This window comes from Lycorma delicatula, chromosome 6, assembly GCF_047948215.1.
Source record: "Lycorma delicatula isolate Av1 chromosome 6, ASM4794821v1, whole genome shotgun sequence".
Lineage (NCBI taxonomy): Eukaryota > Metazoa > Arthropoda > Insecta > Hemiptera > Fulgoridae > Lycorma > Lycorma delicatula.
In genome coordinates, this window is record NC_134460.1 from 18,296,893 (window position 1) to 18,322,024 (window position 25,132).

At 32.2% G+C, this 25,132-nt stretch overlaps 1 protein-coding gene across 3 annotated transcripts in view; it reads left to right on the top strand.

Moving 5' to 3' along the window:
- Aps (diphosphoinositol polyphosphate phosphohydrolase 1 Aps) overlaps positions 1-25,132 on the top strand; it is a 139,200-nt gene that overhangs the window by 7,042 nt on the left and 107,026 nt on the right. The window contains exon 2 of one of the 3 annotated variants that reach the window (XM_075369312.1): positions 2,455-2,512. The exons of the other annotated variants lie outside the window; for them this stretch is intronic. Within the exon in view, the coding sequence (XP_075225427.1) occupies positions 2,492-2,512 (21 nt within the window). The 5' untranslated portion in view covers positions 2,455-2,491. The remainder of the gene's footprint in view (positions 1-2,454; positions 2,513-25,132) is intronic. 3 annotated transcript variants of the gene reach the window in all.

Sequence of the window (25,132 nt, forward strand, 5' to 3'; positions counted from 1 at the left end):
ACTGAGAAGGGTGTGAACGCTGTTTAGTAGTAGGACAGTCTTGGAGATAAACGTTAGTTTTAAATATGGAATAAAATGCGGTTTTTCATGTTGAATTATATTTAATATGTAGTTCTTGAATGACAGGTTGGATGCGGTGAGCGATGTCACTTATGAGTCACAAAAGTAAGAAGGAGCCCCAAGTGTTCAGCTGTGGCTAGATGATGGAAAATTCCCTTCCACACCTTTGCTCCTTCATCCTCTGTCTATAAACTAACAGCCACCATTTTGAAATGAAAAATCGTTGCGTGTATTAAATTTGAATTTAGAACAAGAAAAAATTTAAAAACATATTTGGCCTTGATCGCTTCAGAAACAAAGGGCCAAAAAGTTGAGTTAAATGTTAACCTCGTTCCGCTCTGTCAATAAATACATTTTTTTAGGGGTGTGAAACTTCAGCTCGGCTGCACATTATTTTATATCTCTATTTGAAATCAAACCCGATACTTTCATTACACAAAATTAACGTTTACCAAAAGCTTTTTAACGCTAAAACTGTTTTGAGTTATGCTTGATACAGTACAATTGTGTTTTTAACGGACACATTATTGGTTTATGCGAGATTCTTAGGCCGATTGTAGTTAAGCAGTTCATTTTTCTTTAATTTCAAACTGACCAGTAAAGAAAAAAGGCCATTATCGGAATTAATAAAAATGTATTGCCAAAAGATTTATTTATTTCTAATAAAAAAGGAAGAATAGCTATGCTCTATTATGTCTTTTCAGAAAATAACCGAACATTTTTAATTACGCGCCAAAGGAGATATTTAGTGACGTGCGGTTAGCAGCATTGTGTTCCGCATAATCTTCTCAGTAACCACATTTTCTTGGATTGTTGATATCTCGTTTAGTTTTCGTGTTATTGTTATTCGTGAGCAACGCGTTTAACTGTTACCGATTTTTGTCATGTGCAGTTTTCGGGAACAACGATACAACGTAAAACGTTTCGTGAAGTCGGTGAAAACTTTCGCAGAAACGTTTCAACTTTTGAATCAAGATTACGGAGATAATGCTGTCGGTCGTACTCGATGTTACAAATGGTTTTCACGAATTCTTCGACGATTGAAGGGGACCCTCGACCAGGAAGGCCTTCGACTTCAACTATGACACCCGCGTTCAGAAAATAACGATCTGGTGCGTGCACCGATTGACTGTCAGAGAACTTGCACAAGAGGTTAGCATCTTGATTGGATTGTGCCGTGACATTTTGACTGAAAAATCGGACATGCAGCAAAGTTGTTCCTCGTTTGATGATCGAACAGCAGAAAGAACATCGAGTGGACGTTTCTCGACAACTTTTTGAACGAGCCGATGACGATGAATCATTCATGCGAAGAATCATAACGGTAGGTAAAAGCAGGGTTTACGGCTAAGACATCGAGACAATAGTTCAATCATCACACTGGATCGGCAAAGGATCTCCACGCCCCAAGAAAGCACGTCTGTCTCGATCCGATGTCAAAGTAATTCTGTCTGTTTTTTCGATTTTAATTGTGCATTTTGAATTCTTGCCTCAAGGTGAAACTGAACCGTGCGTTCCGTCAAGGCGTTTTACCACGGTTACGTGAAAAAATCCGAAAAAGGAGACTACAGTTGCGGCGAGACGACTGATTGTGTCTTCACCACGACAATGTGTCCGCACATTCGGCTCAGCAGTTTTGTCAGTTTTTTGCCAAAAATTAGATGACCTGGCTCCTTGTAAATTTTTTTTAATTTCCGAATTTAAAATCGGTAATGAAAGTACGCCGATTTGAGCCTATTGATGACGTTAAAGCAAATTCGTCTCGACCTTAAAAGCTATTTCAAATTGAGCTATCCAGGACTTTTGCTAAGTGGAAACACCGCGGGGCAAAGAGTTTGAAAAGAGGGGGGAAGTACTTCGAAGGAGACAAGTAATAAATAATGAATAGTATAATTTATTTATAATTAATACATTAATCTGTAAAGATTAAAAAAAGTAAAGTTCGGTTATTTTCTGAACAGACCTCGTATACGGATTTTAAGTGGATTTCAAAATTTGTGGAATTGTTATAGATTTCATTAGTTATTTCTTTAATGTAACGGTTAGAATGTTTAACAAAGTATAAATATTTCCGTAAAGTCTCTTCTGATCTTAAATTTATCTCGTGGATTTGTTAATTGAAAGGTGATAGTAATTTATCTATAATTTAATAAAAATCAGGATTTATGTAATATAATTTTTTTTAATATTATATAAAATTTTAAATTGTAAATTTGGCGTATTCATAAATCCCAATGCATACAATTTTTTTAAAAACCATGGATAGCTAATTTAATTTGAATTGCATTGAATCAGTTGTTCCCTCCCAATATTATCTGTATTATTTTATAATTAAAAATCAATTATTTTATGGTTTTTTTTGAAAATTATGATTTTGGTTTGTTTTAAAAATAGATGTCCATTTTTGAAGTACACATAACACTGGGTTGTTATGTGGGTGTTAACACTGGATGTGAGTATGAAATCTCTTTATTCACTTTTTAATTAAGTTTGTATTGAATTAGTTCTTATTTTTATATTTTGTTGTAATTTTTATCAGTATTATTTTTTTTTTTAATTGAAAATTTCATTTTTACTCATATATTTTCCTGTAAGAAAGGTTGTCAATGAAATTTCTAATTTCTGTGTATTCTTCGTGTCTTTCATCGATTATCTTATAATAATTAACCTTTCCCCAACTAAAATATTTTTTACGGTTTCAAAATTTTATGAAGAAAGCGGGCGAGATGTATGTACATATATAACTTTTTTTTTTTATTAATCCTTCCTGATAAACGAGGGTCGAAATTTGTAAATATTTACTTTCAGATGGGAAACATAAAAAAAAAACAATTTCAAATTTAACAATTTAAATTACCGTTTTAGATATTTTTTGATGAAAAAACACACTTTTAATAACTGAAGTTCTAGTAAATTCTAAATTGGAGAAAAAATTTAAAATGTGGAAATAGACAAAGTTTTATAGCTCATGGCTGTAGAAGGTTAAAAATTGCCCTGTACTTCTAAAATCTTTTTTTTTAATAGTTTCCGATAAGCTAGACCAAAGTTTTAAGATTGAAGTTTTCGAAAAGTGTTTAATTTTGACAGAAAAAAATTACATTTTTCTGCTTTCATCTTTCTCAGAGGGCGATAAATTAACTTTCATAAATAAAAAGTATGTTTAAATCTAGGTTGCTAGTGGGGGAAATTATGATGATTGTACTGTATAGGAGTTGAAAAAGTACTGCAATATCTAAATACTGCTTTAAAATATAGAGTGAAGCAAAAGCCGCGCGCTATAGGAACGTAGTAAATCAATAGGTCACATAGCATACGTAAAGTAAAAATAGTGAGAAAGTATATTTTATTCAAATTATTCGTGTTGTGGTATTTTGAAACATTTTTTTTTTTCATTTGCAACCTGTAAACATATTTCTTTCCCTCTGCTTTACGATTCCTGAACGTATCGGAATGTTTATTTAGTCAGTATATTTTTACTGAATTTAGTTGTGATTTCCTCATCCGGTTATCGAATATTTATTAAACACGACTGGTAGAATAAAGACGGCGCCACGAGAAAAAATATTCCGTGCAAAGTCTGGCCGTTTTATTAGTTTGAAAGATTATCTGTTTTAAGAAAAACTGCGCAATGAAACCAGAATTTGGATGCGCACTACTTCCTGTTGAAAACGCGTTTTCTTTTCGTTTAATAATAAAACATCTTCAAAAAAGAATGTTTGTAAAAGATTCAGGTATGTTCGCGTACATTACAGTGAAAGAAGCATCATTGAACTAATGTAGCGTTTTTCAGCTCGTACCGTAATTCTTAATTAGTTTTGTACGTGACTTGTTTCCATTTATTGAGGATTTTTGGTAAACCTATACCGTAGATGTTTGTCGAAATGTCATCATCTCATTATGCGCTTGATGTTAGCCCTTCAACAGCGTTTACTGTTAAACCAAAGATTCAGCCGCTTTGATTTCTAAAATGAATTATCTTTGATTTCTGCGGGTAAGATTTATTAATTAGAATTCGACTTTTTTCAATTTCTTTGTCAGCCAGGAATTTATTATTAGCCATCATTGAGAACGGTAGCTTCCTAATTCTATTTTTCGTCTACGTCTATAAATTTTGTATAATTATACGCTAGAGGCAAGCTTAGATTTATTATTAAAAAACGATATTGTTACATCAGTTGGGTTTTCCCCGATTGACTTTTTCATTTAATTTTCTTGTTTAAATATAAGTTATTTTAATTTGTTTTAATTTATTTTGTAGGATTAAATTTTGATACACATACAGAAAATATTTGAATGTAATGGCTTTTATTACTGTAGTAAAACGTAATTCTAATTGACCGTTTAGAGATTGTTGAATAGAAATCGATAATTCCTTTAAAACGAACGGAATTACTTATTCATCGTTCATTAGCTGCATTGTTAACGATAGTAGTTATATCGTAGTGATATCGATTTACGTTAACGTTTTTCTATTTTGTTAATTACCGTTGTCAATAAATTCGTTTATTGTGTCCTGTTTTACAGCGATATAAAGATTATTTCCGAACGTCTTGTTTAGTAAATTTTATGCGGTCATGTGACAGAAATTTTGAATCTAATGAACTATTCATGAGAAAAAAAAAATTATAATCTTCTTTATTCGTTAAAGTTACAATTATAAACGCATTAAAAACCATAATGAATAAAAACGAATTTTCCGATTTATTTATGTAGTATTGAACTAGTTGCATGGAATTTAAACCTAATTTATCCTTTTTTTTCTTTTTTTTTTTGAAGGGATCTATGATAAATCTATTTAAAATTGTTACTCGTCAAAGTTTAAAAATCTTTGCACATAAATTCGCATTAGTTCTATTTGGGGTGTCTGTGGTTGGATTGGCACTGATAATAATACAGCGGAGGGGATATTGTACTGTGACAGGACGTGGTTGGTAGCAAGAAGCCAATGCCAGCGATCCTCCACCTTGAAGTTAAGCTGAACTTTCTAAACTTTGATGATTAATAGGTTTATTTATTCCCCTTCCCTTAATTATTCGTGGTCTTAAGTACAGTTTTAATTTTAATAAAGCATTACGGTTGTATCTTTTTCTTTCTCTTTCCTGTTTAGCCTCCGGTAATTACCCTTCAGATAGTACTTCAGAGGATTAATGAGGATGATATGTATGAGTGTAAATGAAGTGTATTCTTGTACAGTTTCAGTTCGACCGGTCCTGAGATGTGTGGTTAATTGAAACCCAATCGCCAAAGAACACCGGTATCAACGATCTAGTATTCAAATCCGTGTAAAAATAACTGACTTTACTAGAACTTGAACGCTGGAACTTTCGAATTCCAAATCGGCTGATTTGGGAAGACGTGTTCACCGTTAGACCAACCCGGTGGGTATTAAGGTTTGTATCTAATTCTGTCGGTTTTTACTTTCCCGTCTGGATAGCTCTAGAAGGGAAAGTATTGCAATCTGTCCAAATTGGGCATATGCGGTTTTCACCGGATGTTGACGTTTTGACATCTAAGAACCCAAAAATACGGGATATTAATGTAGGTGCACGCGCGCGTGTGTTCGTTGTTGGCTTCTAAATTACCGTATATCTTCAGAAATACTGAACAGATTTTGTCCAAACTTGGTGAGATTACTTCTTCTGTGTATGGGAAATTGATGCCATTAGATTTTCAACTTTAAAGGTCAAGGGAGTGAGGCTGTAGAGCACGGTCACCTTCATTATCTCGAAGTTTGCCTAATTAAGGTTATATTTTTCTTAGGAATATTTGTTATCGATTAAAAAATAACAATATTTGCCAAAAAATATATGTTTTTGCAAAATTGTACCCCATCCAAAAAAATGCTGTGGTAGTAGTCTGCTTTATTGTGACGTCACAGGTGAACGGTAGAAGTAAATAAATAAATAATATTAAAGTGTAAAAAAGTTACTCAGTCGGGCCGGGTCTCGAACTCGATTGCCCGGTTAACAAGGTAGCTGGTCCGTTAAGCCTCGCGGATACACCAGGCTGCCGGTCGTATAAGCGAAATTTGTTCTATGTAAGTTGTCATATTAGTACCGCAACATCCGCGCAAATTAAATACGGTATGCGTGCGCGCTTTAATTAGAATCATTGAATTAAATAAACGAAAAAATATTTTATTTAAATAAAATGATAAATATTTTTAATTAAGATGTGTGTGTGTGTGTGTGTGTGAGCCGTGCATCAGAAACGACTCACAGTTGTCGGGTTTTTTGTTTCTCATAATAAAGTAATCTTGGTGTAAATCCCTTTAAAATGTTAACGAAGTTTTGATATTTCTATTTTATAATTTATTTACTTTTTCTATAACTTTCTAAACTTAAAAGTGTATAATAATTCAAATTATGTTAAATATAAATAACATCAGTCTCACGATTTATGAATGATAGTATTTTAATTATTTCGCAATCGTCTTGGGAACTCAAATTATTGTTTTTAACTGTTATAATTCTTGAACCCTTTATTAGAAGACTCAAATATTTTGACATTTCAAAAAAATATTTCCTCTTGAGAACGAATCTTTTATTTGAGAAAAGACATGCCAGTTTTATTCCTTTTTTTTAATTTATTTGAAAGCCGATCATGCTGATGATGTTTGAAACATCGGGTAAAATTTTATCGGTTAATTTTATTAAGTTCAACCATCTTGTATGACTTATTTTGTGGTACGTCATTATAAAACTTCACTTTTGGTTGTACCGCCTAATTATTTGTTAAATATTGTTGTTTATAGTACAGAGGGCAGTAGGAAAGTTTTGTAATACCGCTTGATTTTTTTATAATCTTTCAAAATAGTTTTTACTACACTTCTACATTCTTCATCCTTATTTCTACACTATATTTATTATATTTTCTTTCTTCCTTTTATGTTATACACTTCTCATTCTTTCGAAACCAGCCTTCAGAGAAATCCTGCCACTTTTCGTCTCAGAGCTGGGCATACTTATCTTCCTTAGCCCGTAGGATGTCATCATTGCTCGTAAAATGCCTCCCTTTCAGTCTTTCTTCTGGGAAAACAGTGCGAAGTCGCATGGAGCGACTACAATCTACAATCAGGATTGTAGAGAGGGTGCTGTAACAGTTTTATTTCAGTTCTGGCCAAATACTTAGAGCATTGGAACGTTATCGCGGTGAAAAACACCATGAGTCCATCCTTGAGTTTATGCGCAACTTTTTGAGAGCTTGGACAACTTTGACAGGCATTCCTCCTGGCTGTAACTGTCTTCTGAGTTTCAATACAACTCGCTCTAATACTCCTCTTACACTGAAAAATTCGGCCACCATTCATCGATCAGGATTTTCGAACGGCCACGGGGATTTCCTCACCTTTAAAACACCCACACTTGGTTGTTATCCTTGGTCGGGACGTCATAATAGTACAGCTAAGTTTCGTCACCTGTCACAATACTGTTCACATCGGGTGGTTTCCCATTTTATGACATTTTCATTATTTCACGGCACCATGAAACTCATGGCTATTTGATGACTAACTCATGACTAACTGATCGTTAGTCAAGTTATGCGGCACCCAAAGGGTAAAAATAAAAAACTTCCTTACTTGAAACTGATCTCGCAGAATACCACGTACTACTGGTGCATTAATGTCCTAGGGCCTGTGCATTTGGTGGTAGGTACATGCCTGTCCATCTCAAGCATTTTACGTACTGCAGCAATGTTTCCCTCAAACACAGACGAAGACGGTCGATCTGATCTTGGAGCGTCCTCGAGGTCAAAATTTCCCCTTTAAAATTGTCTGTTACTTAAATATTATTGTACGATGAGGACGATCCTCTCCAAGCACAAAAGTAATTAACTCTAAACACTGAAATCCCATGCAAAATTGCCCGATATTCAGTTTTCGGCCTACTTCTTTTCACTAACAGCTAAAAAATAAATGACACTGAAATATTGACTAGAGCGGCTACGGTGCAGGTTGGCACCTGTATGAACACGCGCTAACTTGTAACCACCTGTGATGATCCGTTCTGCTGTAATACAAGTCTTTCCTTGGGCCCTTTGTAATGGAGAAGGCCGAAATAATACTGATCTATTTTGTGGGTTTTTAAAACGGCGCATCTTAAATCCTGACGATTCCAAAAATGCTTCTTAAACGTCTCGTGGAGTTGCACGTTGGAAAAAGAAAAAGGATCACCCAGTGGTCGTAGCCCGTTTAATTCTCGTAGAAAACGAATGAAAATATATAATTTTGTATTCTTAACCCTCTTTCTAAAAACGTAGCTGTAATCAGCTTTTTTTTTATTTTAATCTTGTGTGAATATTTGGATAACATTTTTTTTTAACGTAGTATCTTGTGAACCAAATAACGATAAATTAACTAAAATTCCTTATCAGTAAATAATAATTTACAGCAAGTTGTGAATAAACTATTTTTATTCATATCTTTTGTAAATCACAGTATGAACTGAAGTAAATTGAAAAGACTTGTCCGAATAATCTAAATGTAGAAAGTAGTTAGTTGCTTGGATTTCTTCGCCGTAGATACTAGTTTATTTAATCAGTTTTTCTTTTTTTAAACGCTTTTTTCCATTTGCGTTTCTTAAAAATTATATTTTCAAAATTATATCTTATTAAATATATAGTTTGTATTCATTTATCGTGTTTACCATAGGGATATGCAAATTATTTTTTTTAATCTCTAGTAAAAGATTTCATGAAATAAAAACGCTGTCTTTTTTTTTGTAAATCGATACCCAAGGTTCTGGTGAGAAAACGAGGAGCCACATCGTCGGCCGCACATTCAGTTCACGCCTTTCGTACTCGGAACAAAATTTACCCTTTTCATTGAACCAAGCGATCGGTCACAACGAGCCTCATCAGCTAGTTCCCATTTGTGCAGTATTTTCTTGGTTTCTTAAGTTTTCTTGGTGGATGGAGTTGGGGATTGCGTTCCGGTCCTTTGTAGATACGGTTTTGAAGTGTTATTTTTACTTGGATTATTCCTTGGGAAATTAGCAAGATGTTGACGTCTTTCTCCATGTAGTCCATCTACTGAAGGCCTTTCGGTGCTAGCGCCTTTCCGTCCGGTAGGAACGCATCTGATGGGGCCCCGTCATCGGAGGTTGCAATGCACTCTCTTCGCGAAGGGAATCGCATGTGTTACCTGGAGGATAATAATTGTAAGATGAGGGAAGAAATGATAATGAATCTAGGTTTTGTAGACGCCTTCTTCTTACATCGGCTGAGTTGGTCGAGTTCGCTGTCGTGGCATATCCTTCTTGCTTCTATAAAGAAGCAAGAAGGATTCTTTTTGCGCCTGACTCTTCGTGTTTGTCGGTTGTAACCTTAGAAATCCTGTGACCTCTGAGAAGGGCATCACGGTGAAGAGAGCATACCTCTTGTTTCTTGCCATCGGACGGCTTCTGAATTTCTTCTCCATTCTTCGCTGTCTTCATTATCTTCTCCGAAAGTAGAATAAAGAGTTATGGGGAGGGCTCACAAGTTTGTTTGCGTACACACGAGGATGGCAGCGACGGCAAATTGTTAAAGTTCCTCAGAAAATACCAGCGAAATTCTCTTAGGAAGGGGTTGGTGGACCGCGAGGGCAGAAGGTGTCCTGTCGGTCTAGTCGCTTTCGTTGTGTTTGCAGTACCTGTAACAGGCCTAGCTTGATCCACGCTATTTTTCCGTCGAGTAGCGAAATAGTTTGGGATAAGAAGCTCTGAGTTCATCTTTGTTCAGCGGAAGACCGTGGAATGCAATCCCGCCTGTGATATCGGACGGTCCAAAGACTAAATCGTAGATCTACGAATATTTCGTTTGTTTTCTTCATAATGATAACACGGTTATATGAGCGCGATTTAAACATGCAGATGCGTGTACCTTATAATTGATCACGCTCGCATTAAAGCTGTTTTTAAGGTGCAGTTCTGTACACTCTCCACATACCTGCCAATTTATAGACATTATTGATCCGAGTTTTCCATTTTTCTGGTGATGTCTTCCAATGTAGTAAAAGGTCCACCCATAGTCTCCTAAATATTTAGTTATTTGTTTAAATTTACTCGCATAACTTCAAAAAAGTATTGTCAAATTATGCATTACTAAAGTGAAAACGACAAACTTTTATTTTTTCTCATAATTTGGGTTTAGCTTAGGTTAAACGAATAATATTTCTGTCGCTGTTCAAACTTCTCAAATATTTTATGATGAAATTTTATTGCAAGGACATCCGTGTACATGTATTTTTTAAGATAATAATTTGAACAAATAGAGCAAAATAATTTAACATAATTGTATATATTATAATTAAAAAAAAATACAAATTATTATTTTATCGTTGATTATAAAATTTTAGTCTATTTGCCTTAATGTTACTGTAAAATCTTTCTTAATTAGTCGACTGATTATAAGCGTAACAAAATAGCATATCATATTCGGCCTGATAATTATGAACTTTCTAAGCAAAGAATTTTTAAAACTATTTCCTAATCATCCCGATGTTATTTGGCCTGAAAATATTATTAAAATACAACAGCGGCTTGTTAACATTTTCTTTTTTTTTCTTATGTAATTAAAATCATAAAATTTTTGATTTTTCTAATTAAACGTTTTCCTTTGTCCTTTTTCATTTTCAGTTAATTTCATTCGTATAACGAATTAAATGATTGGTTTTATCATTAATATTGGTTTATTATAATCATACAATTTCTGGAAAAAAAGCCACCGGAAACCATTCTTGCGTGAAAAATTTTGTCAGTGGCATTATTTGAGAAATTTTATTTTTTGACTCATTAGCTAAATGCGATTTTTTCAAGGACTAGATGAATAATTAATGCGAAAGAACCTTGCTTTTCTAATTTTAATTCAGCCTTTGGGGCATTTTTTTTTAACACTGTAAATAATGGGCTTTTTTGTCGCATGTGAATTAACTGCATTTTGTTTCAATCTGAGTATTTTTATTACATTTTACATATGTGTTTCTGATAATTTGTAAATGTACGCTATTGTAAAATTTTTTATTATGCTTTTTTTTTTTAAATAAAAAATGGAAAATAATAATAGTAGAATACATTAGCTAATACTGGCATCAAATTCTAGTAGAACAATGTTAGTAAATTAATGTTTTGTAAGATTGCCAAAAAGAATAAGTTTCGTTAAGTAATTCTTCTCATTGGCACGTTATTATGAAATTCTTAATACAAAACTATTTTAAGTTTACAGTATTAATGAAGGAGTGATGGTTTTTGACGCGTTTCTTTTATTTTTTACGGGAGCGGTTGAAATAAATTATGCCCCGCATAAGTCATTGTTGCAGTGTTTTGTCCCAAACTCGTTTATTTAATTTGCAACAATGGTACGGTGCAATATTGCAGTAGAATTCATCTCTGTATCGTGGACATTCGTTGATTTAATCGTTTACCGGTTATTCATTTATACATCGGTTATGCTTGAAGTATCTTTATTTAGGTAATTGTAGTTAATTTGATACAAAATCCAGAATCCCCACTTTTATGTGACAAACATATAACACCCGAATATTTTAGGATTTTCTGTATCGCATAACAAATACCTGTTATGCTAAATGAACAAGTGTAAAGTTAAAAAAATTTAAAAACCAATAAACACACAACCCTCCTTTTTTTCGTTCGCTACGGTCGGGGGTTAAAAATTATAATAACGATTTACCGTTAAAAACCGGTTTATCAAATTGTCGGTTTACCGTATTAAAAATCAGAAAAAACCGGAATTGTAGTAATTCGTCATCATATTGGTCTTAATAAATTAAATATGTTCATAAGTTAGTAATGAACATTACTAGTTAGTAAAGATAATTTTATTTCTAATTTGATTATATTAAATGTGTGTTAATTGAAATTGTATAAGGCGATTAAATTTTCTATATTAATACTTTGCTTTGCTAATCGGTTATTGAAATAAACTAGAAATTAAGATAGCGCTTCAAAAATAGTTAACTTTTATTTAAAATCTAAACCTAAACGTTTAGCATAGCGTTCTTTATTTGCGTGTAGTATGGCAGTCGAGCCTTTTCAACTTAATAAAAGTTAAAATGAATTTCATAGATTAAAGAATCTTCTTTTTTCATTTCTGTGAATGTTAATTTTTTTTATAAATGCAGAGAAAAGTTTTTCTAAAATTTATGAATAAATAAAAAGCGATTAAGTAAAAATTTTTTTAGACGGTTTATGGAACGCAATCTTGTTTTCAAATATATTTCTATATTGATGTAGAAATGTTTAAAACCCATCTTACTGAAGAGAAATTATTAAATTGGGTTTCTTACCGATATAAAAATTAAACTTATAATCAATATTAAATATATTTAGAAATTAAAATGTCATCATAATTTTAAAAGTAAAGAAATTATTTATTTACTCGGCAAAACGTTTATATGCTATGCTGTTTTATTGTTGTACTTGTACGAACGTTTTATTTGACGCTTAAAAGACAAATTCTAAGACAGGATTGTGATTTTTTGAAATGTTTCGTTATCTGTGACTATCAATTTCCTCTAACGTAACTAATAAAATTAATATACAGTAATTATCTGTTAGACCTTTGTTCTTTCCGAAAAAAATTTGAAATTGATCAGATGAATTCGTCATTCTGCAAAATTTGCGGAATAACCCTCAACGCGGTTTTTTAGTTGGTAGCAACTTATTAAACTACAATTATTTAAAAAAATAGATGGAAATTCTAGACGGAGTGCAAAGCCAGATTTTAATCATTCGAAAGAAGAATAGTAAAATTTCTTGCCCATTGCAATTATTTTGACAAATCTAACCTATAGAAATTATTTAAAAATTTAAAAATTGAGATAATTTTTTATTCAGTTTGGTTTTTGGTTTGATAATTACCATACCAGAAAGAATTAAAATTTAGTACTTAAATTTCTATTGTACCAGGAAGGATATCAGAATTAATAATTACGAATTTTTACTTATTCATATGGGGGAACAGAGGCGTTTATTCCCAGTATTGTGATTAATATTCGAGTTGACGTCAAAAAAGGCATATTGCTAGAAATTTTTCTACATAATTCTGTATTTCCGCAATGCATGAAGTGTAACAAAAACGTGGAATTTATTTTCCGTGAAAACTTTTAAGTTAAAATGTCGGTACCTTGCACCGTTTGAACGATTGTGTTCAGAGTTTGAGCTGGCAAGGAATCTAGTTACCCCTTTTTTGAGTCAATAAATGGGCTTGTCTATTTACTTTCGGTAAGCGACATATACCTTCCAAATTTATTTCCCAAAAACTAGATGCCAATTATACCGATGTCGTCACAACACTTATAATTGTACGTCAGTATGTTTCAATGTATTTTTTTATTCATATATAGTAAAATTATAGGCGTTGGGATGTACTGTTTTATTATTATACCGTAACTGAAATAGGAAAGTTTATATTCTTCATGCGCTTGATTTGTTTTCCCGAAAAGCGTCTGTAAAAAACTTTAATTTTGTTTATACAAAAGTATCGTGAAGCTGCAACCTTAGTCTACGATGAATTATGACGCTGAATTATATTTAAAAGAAAAATAAGAAATTTGAGTAATATTTTATATCGGATGCAGGGTGTTTAGTGTAAATTCGTGTAGTTATTTTCATACCTTGCATGAAAATTGTACACGTGTAAATTCGAATAAAAATATAAAAGAAAACGTTTACTTTTATTAACTTATAAAAAACTTTACTTGCGAAGTTGTAAATCAATTTAAGTTTGTGTTCAGACGTAAACGATAGTGGATGTATTGTGGGCGGAAATTCTAAAACAGATTTTCATTACCGGAATTTGTAAAAATTGGCATTAAATTTCATTGTTTACGTGAGTAAACGATGATAAATCAATATTATTTATTATTTGAAGTAAACTTGTATTCATAAAATATAAATTTGTTAACGTAACGTACTGAGATTCTTAATGATTTATTAAATTTTACCGCTATCTGAAATTTTTATCACCAGTTGTAAATTTATTTAAATAATTCCATAATTGGGCGAATAACGAAAGTTATTCGTATTTTTTTGCGTTAATGTTTTCGGTAACTAAATATTCTGAAAGAGATAGGTCACGGTTCCCGTGAATTAAACTTAAGAAGTTTTTTAATTTTCCATTAAAAATTGTGCTATCTGTTATGCAGATTTCAACGACTGAAATTATATATATATATATATATATACTGTAAATACTGTTATAAAGTTATAAACGCTTATTTCTGTTGTATAAAAGATTTTGTATCTTTTAACTGATGTCTTGTATCTAATTTCTGCCGCAATTTAGAAATGAATTTTAATTCGGTTACGGTTGAGTTAAAATTGTACTACTATGGTATTTTGATTCTTAATCCTGTTAATTTTGATTTATCTATTTTTTTAAATTTTCAACAGGTTTGAAGGTAATCTATACTAAGTGTAATCATTTTTTATTTACCAAAATTTATCTTAAAAAAATTGAATAAAATCGATAGTTTTTTTTATTACGTTTTAACCGAACTGTGTGAATTTACGTCTGTATGAATTGATAAAAAAACTTTCATTCGCGCTTTCTTTTCTGATAATAAATGTTTGTAAACATCATACAATTTACCCTTTTATTATTATTATTATTGAGCCATTTGCGTGCTACTTGAGCTACCCTGACCAGAATATTGATTATTTCTAAGGTTAACTGTTTTGCAAAGCTGAAGGTGACCTATGACTTATACGTCTTAAGCATAATAAATTGTATAGTGTACTTGTAATTATTAGCGCGAATCTTAGTTAAACCTTTTAGGTGCCAGAAATTGACGTGTTTAATTTTTTTCTTAAATTTATAGAATAGAATGTCGCGTCGATTTTCAGAATGATTAAAATGTGGCGGTTTTCATAGCTGGTATTATTACTTTATAAAGGAATATTGAGCCCTAAATTAGATTATACTTTGCTTAATAAGGAAGCATGTAACATGGTGGAATATTGTGTAAATTTCTATATCTGGTTAAAATAAGTTTATTCTTATCATTTCTTAAACCATGTTTTGCCGTTTTTATATAATCCCATTCATACAAAACCGCAGTTCAAGATAAGGCTGTAACATTATAATGGACACAAACTGAATTATGCGGCGTTGCTTTACTTTTTGTATGCAGCACGATTGTAGGAGAAAAATAAAATGCAGATAAGTAATTTATAGACTAGAAATTTCATACGCAACATTTGTGTGGTGATTCATGTGTATTGTCTTACAGTAAATAACATCTCTCCTACGCATAAACATAATGCCTTCCTAAAACAATCGTGAAACAATACTATTTTCCAGTAATTCGATGATACGTGTGAATAGTTTACACGATTGATAAATGAAATACTACAATAAAGTTTCCTGTATATTTTATAAGTTTCGCTTAACTGTATAGATAGAATTTAGTAGCAAGTTCAAATTTCTACATTATTTCATGTAAAATAAAACACGCTGCTCTGTTAAAGTTTTAACGATCACCTAATTACGGATAACACTGATGGAGAAATACCATTTCTTGAATTCCTTTTTTGCGTACATTACAGATCTGTAAGTACAGTTTTCTATCACCCTTTACGCTTCAGTTTTAAATAAATTTAATACAGTTTTAAATAAATTACGCTTCAAAAAAATTAAGGGAAATATAGTTAAAAAATGTAAAATTTATGATTTTGCTTGGCTATACCTGTGTTAGAATGATTTCGCTGATACTTTTCTTTCATAAATAGCCTCAGGCACATCCCCAATGTTTTAACAGTAATCCCCTAGCGTGCTAGTATTCTATTTTCCTTTATAGGGGCTTTCCATCACCGAAATGTCTTGGTGGAAACGTTCACCGTTCTTGTCACTTACATCCCGTAGCTCTGTATGAAGTAAGAAGTTGATTAACAATATCGTGGTAATTTTCGGATTTTTGTTTGCCGAGAACATTTTTGCAAACGTCTTTAAATGAAACCCAAGCTGCACTTTCTGCATTATTTAACATCGAGTTAAATGCATCATCTTTGACCAACTCTCTTATTTGAGGATCAACAAATATTCCTTCTTTAATTTTTCCTTCACTTGCATTCGAAAATTTCTGCCTTATGTACAAAACTCCGGTACTATCCTTCTTCATTGCTTTTACAAAATTTTTCATTAGTTCTAGCTTGATATGGAGAGGGGATAAAGATATTTTTTTGGGTTCAACTAAGGGTTCATGAATAATATTTTTCCCATTTGGAGTTAAGTTGTCTCGTTTCTTCCACTCTTTGGTTACATAATGTTTATCCCTAGCTCGGCTGCTCCATTCGCAAAGAAAAAACACGTTAAAAACATCTTGCCTAACAAAATAGCTGTAACTTTCAAATCTTATGACAGCAATAAGACAACAAAATTAATTCATTCCTAAATCCAGTGCTTAATACAAACAACACAGCTGTGTTTTCAGCTACGTGTTTTGACCTGCACTGACATGATTAATCTTGTTCATTTAATCTTTAATCATTAATCTTGTCTCACTCTTCAGTATTAGATATGATGTAGTAATATGCGACTATGATATGATTTAATAGCTTGTTTATTTATAGCTTATAAATTATGTTAACAAAGTTAACATAAAAATTGACTAACAAAATGCCATATAGGAGCTTCAAATGCTAACTATACGTTGAAATAACCGAACTTGTTTAATCTTTATTATTAATTTTACAGATTAGTGGGCCCTGTCCCAATCAAAGTACTGCCCTCCCCTATTCACACACTTCTCCAAGCGGTGTTTCCACTTTCCGAAGCAGTCCTGGATAGCTTCATTTGAAATGGCCTTTAAGATCCGTGAGGAATTTGCTTTGTCATCAATAGTCTCAAAAAGGCGTCCTTTCATCACCGATTTCAATTTCGGAAATAAGAAAAATATCGCAAGGAGCCAGGTCATATGATTTTTGGCACAAAACTGACGAATTGACAAAGCCAAGTGTGCGGGCGCATCATCGCGGAAAGGAACCATGAGTTGTCTCTCCCCAACTCCGGTTTCTTTGCGGATTTTTTCACATAACCGTCGTAAAACGCCTTAATAGTACGCACGGTTCATTTTTTCACATTGAGGCAATAATTCAAAATGCACAATTACATTAAAATCGAAAAAACAGAGAGCATCACTTTGACATCCTGACCCTGAAGGGAATACACCCTCCGTGGCAGTTAGGTCGCCATACTCCACTCCCTCTGTACCTAGCCGTTACGGGCTTTACCGGAGGTCATCCTCAGTACTTCTGAGGATCAGACATCTCCCAGTCTCGATTGCCTCAGTCAGGGTGGCACCGATGCGAATGCCACGAATGACATTCCCATCGGTGTTCTAACGCCATCTTAAGTGATCGTACTTTCAGTGGTCTCAAACAAGACCAAACCGATTGAACTGTTCCACCCTAATCTACTTGAAAACTGTAAAAGGTGAGCTGGACAGGCAATACCAGACGAAAAACAATAAGATAAACTGTGAACAAGGAAGATAATAAAAACATGTAAAATATTAAATTTAGCCCTAATTAGTTTAGGGATAAACATACTGTAAACATGTATAACCTAAACAAGAAATAATGCCAAAACAAGAAATTAACCAAAAACGAAATTAGAAACTATAAATAAACCTTAAATAACCCGAAATATAAAATAAAATCTAAAAAAAAAAACAAAATCTCGTTAATAAAAAATTAAAAAATCAACCATTGTACAACAATTTATCTAAACTACTACAACAAAAAACAAAACATGTAAAGGTACGTATTATGTGTTCATAACATAAAGTAAACGGAAACACAAGGTAGACCTAAATAAAAACATTAAATATTGTAAAAACAAATGACAAAACATTAAACACCAAAACTAGAACGTAAACCATAAACAGAACACTAAAATAACCCAGAATCAAAGTCATAAACCAGATATAACCACCAGAATATTAAATTACGCCAAAAACCACATAAACATCAAATACTAAAGCTGACAGAATATAAACGTAATCAAAAACAAAAGAAATGTTAGAAAACAAAACATAAATAAAAACAGGATCATATATCGATCCTGCGACATAGAATGTTCCGCGCACGCTTGTACGCAGGATATTCATTTGATCGACAGTCGTGCCTGGCCGGTTTCTCAACAAGAGAACAATTTGGGCATACGGGCGACCCTCCTCCCTCTTCATCAAGCAGTCTTTTGCATGATGTCCATCCTTTCCGCAAAACGAACGTAGTCTTTTTTCTTCATAAAATTTCGCCACGTGCCGCAACCCAAAACAACGATTCGCCTTGAAGTAATCCTTAACCCTACAAGTTGTGAAATCTACAAACGTTCGACGTTTCTCTTTGAAAATCCTACGTAATTCTTTATCGCGCTCTAAAATATAATGGACTTCGCCACTTTCCCTTCTGCCAGCACGAGATATGACCTTAAAAAGATTACCGAATTCAGCAGACTTATATTTCATGTTTTGGACACTAATGGCGTCCAAAGAAGCCTTCTTCTCCAAACTCTCGCGGCAAATCATTTACGATCATAAGAGGCCGCAGAGACTTGGCAACAGTTGATTTAACGGTGCCTTCATTTCGTCTTATCTTATTCTCGGTTTCACTGTCGTTAGCTACGATTTTTACAGCTCTGGAGTTTCTTTTACATTACCGATTTTAGAGCCTGCTTCTTAGCCTCTAGTCTTTTAATAATCTCTCCTTTAAATGCCTCACGGGTAACACCGGTCGGCTTATCAATCAGCAACACCTTTGGCGACAACACCGAGGGAGTCCGAACCGCTTCTGAAGCCAATTTCTTCTTGGTTAGTAAGCGGCGTCGGCGTAGAACCAGAAAATACTTTCCCCCGCTCGCCTATTCCAGCCTTGAGCCCTCGATGTAACCTTGAAGCCTGTCGTTCCTTTAAGCCGTCAGAGGGTGCAAGAATCGCAGCTTGCGCGATCGAGACTATATAATCGCAAATCTTCTCTCCGAAATTCCGCGTATTGCCTACAAATTCCTCTATCAATACTCATATGTTATTAAACGTATCAGTTAACTCATTAAATACTATCTACGTTATTGCCAAATGCTTTTCCAAATCTTTTAGGATGACAGCCTCAGCCTTTTTTGCTTGCAAGAGCGGCAAGACCCGTCTCTCATGGCCCATTGAAGGACCAAATATTTCCTCGACCAACCGAGTGCTCGAGTCTGGATTATCTCCTTCCTCGACAGTTACCGACTTTGCAGTCCCTGCCACCGAAACTTTCTTTTGCCGTTGCTGTCGGGTGGACGAACTACCAACAACCTCGTTCTCGCTACTTTAACTGATGATTGTATAAACTTTTGTTTTGCCCTCAGTAAAAAATAAGTAAAAAAATTTTTTGTATTATCTTTTTAAAAAAATATTTTAGTTTATTAAATTTCGAGTTATCGACTGTATACTATAACTGTAAATCTACTCATCGTCTCGATCGAGTCGCGTCGTTTTGAGCTAAGCTTATTTTAAAAAGATAAAAGAATTTTTGAGTTGACATTTATTTATCGATTAATTATTGTTATTATGTAAGATTTATTATTATTTTTTTTAGTCGAAAACAAGTCGGTTTTCTTTGTTAAAAGAAAAGGAAAAACGGATATTGATGTCTATCCTTTTTTATGTAGAGTTGGTAAACTTATTTGCTGTAAAAAGAAAATAAATCATTTATGTTTTCATAACTTAGAATTTCAGGGTTTTTTTTTAAATTCAAATATATTATATCAATAACAGGTTTTACAATTTTACTTGCATAACTTAAGTGATAGTATGATAATAATTTGAGTGAAATTACAAAAAAGTGATGAAATTATATTTAAATATATAAATTATAAATGTATAATAATTATATATATTTATAATTATAAATATATTTGAAAGTAATTATATTTGATGAAATTATATTATATTTTTGGGTGTGTCCAAATCCATTTTTGTTTTGTTTGATGTTTTGGTGTTTAAACCTGTAAATTTATTGCTATTATTATTATTTTTTTAAATTACTTACTTAGTATCTCTTAATCGTCAGTCTTCTTTATTTATAATCTTATCTTTTTTGTTTAGTACAAAAAGGTGATAAAACGATTTTATTTTTTGTTCGGAAATAATAATATTTCTATATTTTTATCAAAGTTATTAATATTAATTTTTATCAGTTTTCTTATTTTTATTAATATTGTACTCAAAAAATTCAATCTGTTTACATATTTAAACAAATAAATGCAGCGATAACGTTTTTATTTACATTATTATTCTTCGTTTCTTTTTTTCGTTTTTTGTGTGATAGGGTGTGTATTTATTTTATTATATTGGTATATTTGTGTGGTAGGTTATATACCTTATTGAAGGACCAAAGTCTCCGATTAAGGATTCGTTTTCGGCGAGATTTTTATTGGAGGTTTAAATTTCTAGCTCTATATAAGAGCCAGCAAAATTCAGTCGCTTGGTTGCCAGATTTTTTTGGGACTTTTTATTCTGTTAAAAAGTCGGGTTTTTATTCTAAATTTTTTACGTTCTTGTTTTTCATAAATTGAAGCAAATATCTAATGAGATGAACCATTTTAAAGTTTATTTCCTAAGTAATTACTTTTCTGGTTAGTTCGTTGATTTGCGTTCCATCTTTCCCAAAAGCTTTTTCTTTTCTATAAAAAACCAATCAAATAGTGCTACCCGATAGAGCTTAATAGTTGAGTAATAAAAGTTAAGCGTTATAATTTACATCCGCTCTTATGTAACGGATAGTTTACGTATAGCGGATGCAAATTTTGTTGGTCTACCTTAGCTGTTCAATTTAGTAAATGTAATTATGTCAACTTTATTTTATTTTTTTGGGTCAATTATTTCAAAATAACATCGAAAGACCGTCATAGAATACTTGTTAACGGTATCGTAATTCTATTCTTGGTTAGTTGACTACGATTGGAAATACATGCTTATTTTGATGGCCTGTCGTTTGTCGGATCCCTTGAATAACAGCTCAGATAAATTTTTACGCTAAAATAACTTTCGACAGACTTTAAAAGTTAGTTGCATAACTTGCTCGGACTTGTTGCAGGTCTTGTCTGTTTATATATGTACAATATCGAATTTCATTCACGCTGACCGCGTATTAATATCCAGTTTTATTAGCTTTTTTTTCGTATTATTTACATAAGTGTTAATTAAAATGTGTTATTAAAACCGAAGTGAAAGTTTAAAACGCAGATAAACAAGTTCTTTTTGCATTGAGGGCAAGGCCAAGGTATTTCTAATGGTTGAGGATTCATATATTTGTTATCATGTATATTGATTTTCTTTTATATTTAAGTGACTTTTCTAAACCATAAAATAATTGAATTTAATACACACACACACATTTCTTTATTTAATTCCTTTATTCAATAAAGGAATAATGTTAAAACAATAAAAAAAATAATATTAAAATTTCAGAATCGAATGAGACGCTGTGTGTGTGTGTGTGTGTGTGTGTGTGTGTGTGTGTGTGTGTGTAAAACACACACACTTACCCAACATCTCATTCGATTCTGAAATTTTAATTTATTTTTTTATTGATTTAACATTATTCCTTTATTAACTTATTATTTAAGCTTTTTTTTTTAAAAAAAAGTATTTAAAAATAATATACTAACAACATAAACACCAAATTAAAGAAGGAATCGTAGTTTGAAAGGTCACCGCTAGATGCCTACGCAGTCTTTGATTACCCTTGCAGTCAGCGATAAAATGGCGGCCGAATCCTAGACCGAGTGTTTCGTGTATTCTTTTAATGGAAATTTATTTGTGATTATGCTCAAAATGTTTAATTTAAAAAGAAAACCCGTTACATTGTTCGCGCGTGATGCACAGAACATCTATTTGCCATAATCTGAGAACTAGCGCTAATCGCCAAATGTTGTTTCTTTTTTTCAGTCATCATGCTAAATTTTATGGTCCTTGATTTTTTTGTTTTACATATAGAATATTGATTAATAGTTGATGATTACGGAAATGCTGTATAACTATTACCGCGATTAAGTCAAAATTCTGGAGACTGTGTTTGTTTTCTTAAAACAAAAAATAACGTTATGTAATCGGTATATACATTTTAATAAAATGCTCCCTCATCGGCGGATTATCGTACACTACTCGATGGGATATTCCGAGTTGGTTTCAAGTCGTGGTTATTCTGTTACACCGTGCGATTTTTGCGGTTGATTAGAGTACATGGCACCGGTCGATTACAGAACGTACCCACAATTTCAAATGAAGTGAAAAATTGCAAAGTTACTGCCCGTGGAATTTGTGATAACGGTCATATTAAAGCGAGTATGACAGGGATTCGACAATTTTCTTGTCGAATCCTGTTTTGAAATTTCATATTAATCATTTGTAATAAGATGAATAAACCTTGTTTATTGTATTGCGAGTTTAACTACAAACGGTTTTTTTTTAATTTCTTTTTCTTAGGAGACATTTATAAGTAATTATTTCTATTCATGAGGAAACCGTTTTGCTTGATTTTGTTTTAATTAAAAAAATAAATTTACATATAACACTTCAATTTTTCCCATCAATGGACATATCTTCAAATTTACAGTACATTATTTCATAGAAAATTAATTGAATATTTTTGGAGTAAAATTTTCATCCACGACATGTATGTAGCAATTACTAAGTTTATCGCTATATAACAGACAATTCAATTTGTAAACGACTTTTTTATGTCGGCCGGAATATTATTGTGAATATTTCGAAAAAAACAAGTGTATTACTTTGACCGTGTTGACAAGAAAATATGTTTATTAATTTAAAATCAGATTTTCTATTAATTTCGAAATAACTTTTTAACTATTAAAATTTTATTGAATGAAAACACGCGTTGTACTGTTGTATGTTAAGATAGTGGGGTATTAAGGCGATTTTAAGATAATTTAAAAGTTAATCATTTTTTTGCGCTTTCTGTGAAACTTTCAACTTTGTAGATAAGTAGTACGTATAGTTGTTATTCTAGCGGTTATTTAGTTGAATCGAGTAATAATAGTTTGCTAGGCCCGGCGTAGAACGAGTTGTTTATTTAAACCCGACAAAATATGGTATTTTGGTGACGATCGAGGAATCTATGGCATAAAATTCTGTTTGTATGGTTGGTACTGTTTATCCTATATTCTACTTTGTAAGACCAGTGCTGATTCACATTCTTAAACGTTACCGTTTAGGTTACATTTGTTAATGATTACGGCAAATCTGAACGTACAACGCAGAATTACATCAAATTTTTCTTGACGTTGTTCCCACACCGTAAGAAATAGATATTGTACTTTTTACCGGGTTTACTTTATTTTTTCCCTGCTTGATGTATAGCCAATTTTGCGTACGTTATAGATACTTATATGCGTACTGTACTTATATGCGTGGTTAACTCTTAAATATTGATCTCTTTCCTCGTCGAACAAGCCCCTGGAGTAGTCGCACTGCATATGTAGTTACATAGTGTGTTAATATTGTTCATTCGAAACAAACGTATTTATTTTATCGTAATTAATTGTATTTATTTCTTTATTTGTATATGTAGTGACGTGTAATTTTGCCCGTTAAATCGTGGGGTTTAGCGATAACGTATTTCTCTTGACAACAGTTCGATCGGGAAATATTATTTTATACGATGAAAATAAATTGAAAAATTTATAAAAACTTGAAAAAAAAAAAACTCGAATACATTTTACGTGTACGGGATATTTCGAAGCTTTTAGTCAAACTTAACAGCCTGATTTAGAACATAAAAATAAACAAATTAGTTGATCTGGACAAATGCTCTGTCGCGCTTTATTTTTCCTATGTTTGCCATTTTGTGTTTTTTCAACAAAACTTAATCTTAAGGACGGATTGAGATATTTATTAAAAAGTTTTAGTACATGCACCTAATAACGTCTTCGAAAAAGTAATTAAGTTTTACTTCGAATTTTTCTTAAGAAAATTCCAAAATTGCGGTCATTTAAATTTGAATCATTAATAGCAGTAATGACCTTTTACTGTGAACAATATGACACTCTATTTGTTCTAATCGGTTGATGATATGGCTGCAATCGTTGAAATATATTGCAAAAATTATGCAGTTTGACAGTTTTGCGCTCTAATAACAGAAGTTATTTATTGTTTTTATGTTATCTTTATCATCCTCTATAGATTTACTTTCTGCGCTTATATCTATTACCAATTTAAAAACCGATACCTGGATATCGTAACACACTGTTATTTTACCGATTTCATTCATCTTTTAACAATATTTTGCCACAAATTTGTCCCTTCTATCTTAAGATCCTTTTACATTTCGAATATTATCAACTTTTCTAATTTTGAATATTCTCCTCTTAATATCGCACTTCAAGAGCCTCTATATTCTTTTCCTTTCTATTTTTCCATATAATACGCATTTTTCCTTGTAAAGTGCGCTACTCTTCACGTAGATATTTTTAAGAATCTCTTTCTAATTCTTAGATCTTTATCTGGTATCGGCAGATTTATTTTTTATATGAAAGCTTTGTTTGTATGCGATAGTCGACTTGTGATAATTTAATTATTTCGTCCGTTTTTTATAATTTTATTACTTAAATATTCATTAATCTCTCGCATGCAGTATTTCATTTCTCCATCTTAATTTCTTATTAATCATATCTTTTTTTCTGCCGCATTTTATTACTTTCATTTTAATCTTGTATTTTTTTCTAAATAATTCTTGGTTTCGGCAAAAAGAACGCGATCAGGAGATCGTAACATTTTAATTCTTTTCCGTTGGTAGTTAGTTACTCCACTGAAAAATGTTTTAAATTTTCCATTTTTCAATTCTTGAATTACTGGTCTTTTGTATAAGTTAAAGCAACGATGACAGACTATTCATCCCTCCTTTTCTGTATCAGGGTTTGCCTTTCTTCATTCATCTGCTTTATATTCCTGATTTTTTTACAGATTAATACCTCTTCTCTTCCTATATTCCTATAAGTGTTTTTAAAATTTTTTAAAACCGACTCCATTCTACATTAATAAATACTTTTTCCAGATTTAGAAATGCTGTATATG